Source organism: Centruroides sculpturatus, unplaced genomic scaffold, assembly GCF_000671375.1.
Source record: "Centruroides sculpturatus isolate CEXI.00-Female unplaced genomic scaffold, Cexi_2.0 scaffold528, whole genome shotgun sequence".
Taxonomy (NCBI): domain Eukaryota; kingdom Metazoa; phylum Arthropoda; class Arachnida; order Scorpiones; family Buthidae; genus Centruroides; species Centruroides sculpturatus.
Window position 1 is genome coordinate 229,403 of NW_019384819.1, and position 5,740 is coordinate 235,142.

The 5,740-nt window shown below is 30.4% G+C and overlaps 1 protein-coding gene across 1 annotated transcript in view; it reads left to right on the forward strand.

The window, feature by feature from the left end:
• The window catches only part of LOC111629899 (vacuolar protein sorting-associated protein 26B-like), a 69,139-nt gene that overhangs the window by 34,754 nt on the left and 28,645 nt on the right, over positions 1 to 5,740 (forward strand). The window contains exon 4 of the mRNA XM_023373827.1: positions 3,062 to 3,218. Within this exon, the coding sequence (XP_023229595.1) occupies positions 3,062 to 3,218 (157 nt within the window). The remainder of the gene's footprint in view (positions 1 to 3,061; positions 3,219 to 5,740) is intronic.

A 5,740-nucleotide genomic window follows, 5' to 3' on the forward strand; every position in this document is an offset into this window, starting at 1 on the left:
TAAATTATATTTATTATTTTATTTATATTTATTTTAAAAATATCAATATGAATAAAATTTGTTTTTAATTGTTGTTGCATACCTCTCCCTCCATGCTATTTGTAGAAATTTATTCTGCCCGTTTATAAATTTGAAAAACTTAAATTGTATTAAAATGAAAAAAAAAAATATTATAATGTAGCAATTATTATTAATGATTAAAATATACTGTAATAAATTTTACTGAGTATTTTGATTTTTGCACATGACAATAAGCACTGTTCAATTTTGTTTTAGTTTCAATTTCATAAGTATTGTGAAAACTAATTATTTTGTGCAGAAAATACTTATTTTTCATTTATGTTGTTATAGCTGTTTGTACTCGGTGTTTAAACGGCTAGAAACAAAGTGAGAAAGGTTTTGTCTTATTTATTAATTATGAAAAAACATTGTCTAAATTAATACAATAAAACTTTTAGTGGTGAACTGTATTGAATTCTTTTATGGGTTGACACTGGAAATAGAACAATCAAACCCTACCGAAATGCACTTCCTAGATATAAATATTAGAGTGGAAAGCTCGGGCATCCATACTTTGGTGTATCATAAAGCAGAGTCTGTCTTCATACATTCTGGTGGGGTTTTACGATCCAGTTTCATACAAGACTGCAGCCTTTAAGACCGTAATCAGAAGAGCCTTTACACATTCTTATAACGCCCAGGCTTGTGATACCAAACTAGCATCTAAAGAACACAGTTATCACAAAGTTATACGTAGGCTGATACAAGGTTATCAACATATATATATTCAGAACACGCACAGGAGGTGAACCAGTCAAACTGATAACTAACCCGACAACAAAGAACAGATCCCCATCATCTTTAACACATACCTAAGATCAGTATATGTCAAGATAGCCAGAAAACACCAGGTACATCTCGCTTTCAGGATGTGCCCAACTATTTTTAACATCCTATGTAATAGGTAGGACCCTCTGAACCCCAGCAGACTCCTGGAATCTATAGTGTCCCTTTAAGGGATAATAGATGCAATAGAGACCTGATATATATAGGCTCTACTAAACGGTCCACGGGCATCAGAATACAAGAACACCAGGCAGGTATTTGTCATGCAAGAACCTCCACTGCCCTCGCTACTTATTTAACAGATCCAGATATAGTAGCCAACTTTACTCTGGCCAATCTCCTCCTCACTGTACCTCCCAATGAACACCTGAAATGGTTAGTGGCTATGCACATCTTTAAATCCTTTATCACAGTCATGTGCGTAAATTTTAAAGAGGAGATATGGTTTTGTCATTGGCCTGGCAAGAGTTGATTCACAACACACTTTAGCTGCTCATAATGTACAGACAGTCCAACTCATTGCACATGTGTGACGTAGTTTTTTGCAAATTGTTTCAAACTTACGATCAAACTTTTATTTAAATGACATTCGTTAATCAAATATCTGTCTAGGAACGGTTACAAACCTGAGGCAGAGCCCGAAAGGGGTTTGAAAACTTTTTTCAATGATTCATTATCACACCGTAAATGGTTTCTGAGTGAGTAATTTTAAGTAATTTCAGTGTGGTGAGTAGTTATTTTCTTGCTAACCAAAAAAGAATGGGAGTATGTCACTAGTAATGTACAAAGTGTTCTGCACTAAACCTATTTAATGCCATTTTCTGTTCTCATGAACTATAGACCATCTCAATAGTCTGCAATATAAATATAACATATTTAAGATAAAAGCATTAAAAATTCTCTCTTGTTTCATAGTTTATATTAAATTGCTTACTTCCAATGAATGCTGCTGCATTCATAGGAAGTAAGCAATTTTGTTGTTTGTTATAAATACTTCTAGCTTTGCTGAACATACTGTACATTCACTAAATACATTTTTTGGTGGGACTGTCAAAAAATGACAGACCACATGGCAAGATTTAATTTTTTACTTTTCATTACATAATAATGATTTTTATAAAATAAAACATACACAAACTTCATTATTGAATAGAAAGCACTGCTCTACATCTTATTCAAAAGGCTTATAAACTAAGTCTTCTGTTTCAAACAGTTCCAAATAAATGAGTTATTCTATATTTGATAGTCAGAAAGGCTAGAATATTTGGTATTTAGTATTTGGCACCAGTAACATCTGAATAATTATTCAGTATTCAGCAAAATACCCATTCAATCCATCTCTGATATATGTGTGCGTGCGTGCACACACACACACACACAGAGAGAGAGAGCAAGTCTTTACCTAATGTCATCCATATGCTGTTGCAAACTGCAACATTATGTAAAACAGTGTATAAAAAACCAATTTTCAATTTTATCATAGGCTCATTGCAGGCTCATTGATATAAACAAGATATAATTCAGTTAATAATAATCTAATTAGATTATGTTTGCAGCCTGTAACATTTACTTGCCATTTTATAGAATCAATTTTACTTTTTGTAAAGAAAATCCAACAACAATAATTGTTAATGATTACAAAGAATGAGAAAAGATACAATGTACTTGTATCTTTTCTCAGCAACATTACGTAAGGATTTGTTATACAGGGTGGGCCAACAAAAATGAAACGGCAGAGTTATCGTGTTCGTCCAAGCAAATCACTCGGACAGGTCGATTTTATTCTCAAGGGGAAATATTTTTTTCCTTGCATATGCGGTCCAGCTTAAAAGGTTTTTTTATGTTTGTTAATAGTTTGTGTTACTTTTTTTCCAAAATAAGTGTTTGTTTAGTTAATAAAAAATGAATGAGTTTTTAAAATTTTTTGTTGTCTGTTGTATTATCGCAAAAACTTTATTGCAGAAGATGTCCCCCTTGAAAATAAAATCAACCTGTCCGAGCGATTTGCTTGGACGAACACGATAACTCTGCCGTTTCGTTTTCGATGGCCCACCCTGTATATCAATAAATAGCATGTGTTATTATTTATTTACGTCAAATACCAAAAATTTAATTCCTCAAAGCATTATTTCTATTTGTTGAATAATTCGTAATTCATATTTTAATTATTAAGAATTATATGATTAATTTAATGGAATAATAATTGTTTTTACAGAGCTTTATTATGATAGAGGGAATCATCATGAATTCATTTCACTTGTTAAAGATTTAGCAAGAGCAGGAGAATTAACTCAGAACACCAGTTACTCTTTTGAGTTCATGAATGTTGAAAAACCTTATGAATCTTATACTGGGGCCAATGTTAAACTCAGGTTTGTTTATTTTACTTAAAAAATAAATTAAACCTTTTAATTATATAATATATATATATATATATATATATATATATGACATAAGTATTTGATTATTGTCATTTATTATTTTTTGCAAAATTAAATGAAAGGTTCTGATGTAAAAGATGATAAGCACCATAATGAAAGTTCAGTTAAGAAATATAATTCACATTCAAACCCTTTAAATGTGAATTGTATTTCTGTTATTTATTGTCCAGATCAATATGTATCATTTAATTTTCATTTATTTTCAAAATATGGTTATTCTAAAATCTTCCAAAAAATCAATAGATACAAAATCAGTCAAGTTTTTCAAACTTTTTGTTTTGTGTGATATTTTTTATATTAGCACTAGCTGCAAGGACCTGCTTTACTGGGTTTTTATTTGTATGTAATATAATTTTTTATATATATATATATAAAAGACTGTTTTTCTAAGTAATCTAGAATCTAGCTGCAAGGACCCGCTTCACTGGGAAAAAAGTAACAATAGTGAAGATTAAGATAATTACGTTATAGCCAATCTTACATGTTTTCACAGAATGCAAGAATTAGGTCCCCATTTCCAGACTAATTAGAGAATTTTTACATGAGTCTAAAAATATGTTCGATTTCCCACAAAAAACTGCCTGTAAATCTTGCATGCCGCTTTATATTAACACTTTGTTACTCAACACTTCCATTGTTAACACTTCTACTGTTAACACTTCTATTGTTGACCCTTCCATTGTTACACATCTTCGAAGTCGACCACTTTCAACCCCATATCTCTCACACTCTTATAACTCAGAATGCAAGAATTAGGTCCCCCGTTTCCAGACTAATTAGAGAATTTTTACGTCCAGTCAAATGAACTATTTTCAATTTGATCAATTTTCTGGAATGTTTACAATCGTTCTATAATCGAACCAGTTTGAATTTAAAATGGTTCGAACATTTTAAAAATCAAAATAGAAAATCTTCGAAGTCAACCACTTTAAGCCCCATATCTTTCGCACCGTTATAGCTATCGAGACGCAACCACCATAATGCACGAGTGGAGACTTGGGGCTACTACCACATACAAACACCATTCATGTGTGATGTGTAGTTTTGGCTGAAAAGTGAAATATAGGGACACTAATTAGACAAAGAATCAGTTGCTTCATGTAAGCATTTATAATAATAATGATTTTCATAACACGTCCATTTTTATATATATACATACATACAAAAGTATGTATGTATATATATAAAACTTAAACTAGGAGAAATAACTTCAACTTCTTTAAAGTCTGCTTTATTGGTGTTAACTTTAATAACAGTTTTTTCTCAAGTACTTTTAAATATTTCAGAGAAATAGTAGATCATTAGCATTTCAAAAAAGTTAGAAATACAAGAAGTTGCAAAAAATTTGAATTTGGTACTAATTGAATTAAGAATAAAATTTGTTTATTGTCACTATTGAATTTTAAGATAAATAACAATTCCATTTTACTATCTAAAACTAAGTAACATGGTAAAATTGACACTCAGCTTCTAAATAGACTTCTGAGATTCATTTTATAGAAAGGAGGGAATTAGCAAAAACTTATCAGCTTTAAGACACAAATTTAAGTAATCCATTGATATCAATTAAAGCATGGATTGATGTATAAAGAATGCAAAACAATTTAAAGTGAAGCATAGGTATGTGCATCTTTGATAATTTCCAGAAAAATTGCAATGAGATGAATTTTTGCATCATGTAAAACATATTTCACAAATTTTAAAAATGCTCTTAATCAATTTGTAGCAAAAGGAAAAACTGTTGTCCCTAATTGAAGTCAAAATTGTGATTATCTGTCAATTTCAAATTATGTTTCCTTCAAATTGACTTTAAAACATAGTCCATGAGTTATTTTGAAGAAAACTATAATTGATCCCTGTCTTCAAATAAAATTTTTTAGTTGCATAATAAAATGATAGCTAATATACATTTTCAGATCAAAAATTTATTGTCAAAGTTTTCATTAAATTGAATCTTCTACATTAACTTACTTTTCTCTCAATATATCTGTATATTATCTAACTATCTGTTACCCGCGACTTCGCCCGCGGAGGTTTTGCAAGCAAACCCATTTATATTCAGTATTTCAACAACCATAGTAATTGTTATATAACACCTACAGCCAAGAATGATGAGAATTGCTGAGAATCAAACAAACTATTTTGAATTTGATCAATTTTCTGGAACGTTTACAATTGTTCTATAATTTAAAAAGGTTCGAACATTTGGTTAAAAAATCGAAATATATAAAAATATTTATAACGATTTTAATAAAATATAAAATTCATCTGGATACGAGTCCAAGTTTACTTGCCATGTCTAATCACCAGGAACAACTATTTCCATTGCAGAGACAACCTTTCTTTAGAGGCTATGCCTCTGCACGAATATGTAAAACAGTTTAAAATGTCCACAGGTGACAATCCCAACACAATTAAAAATATAATATTTGTTTGTAGAAATGGGCTGGCAG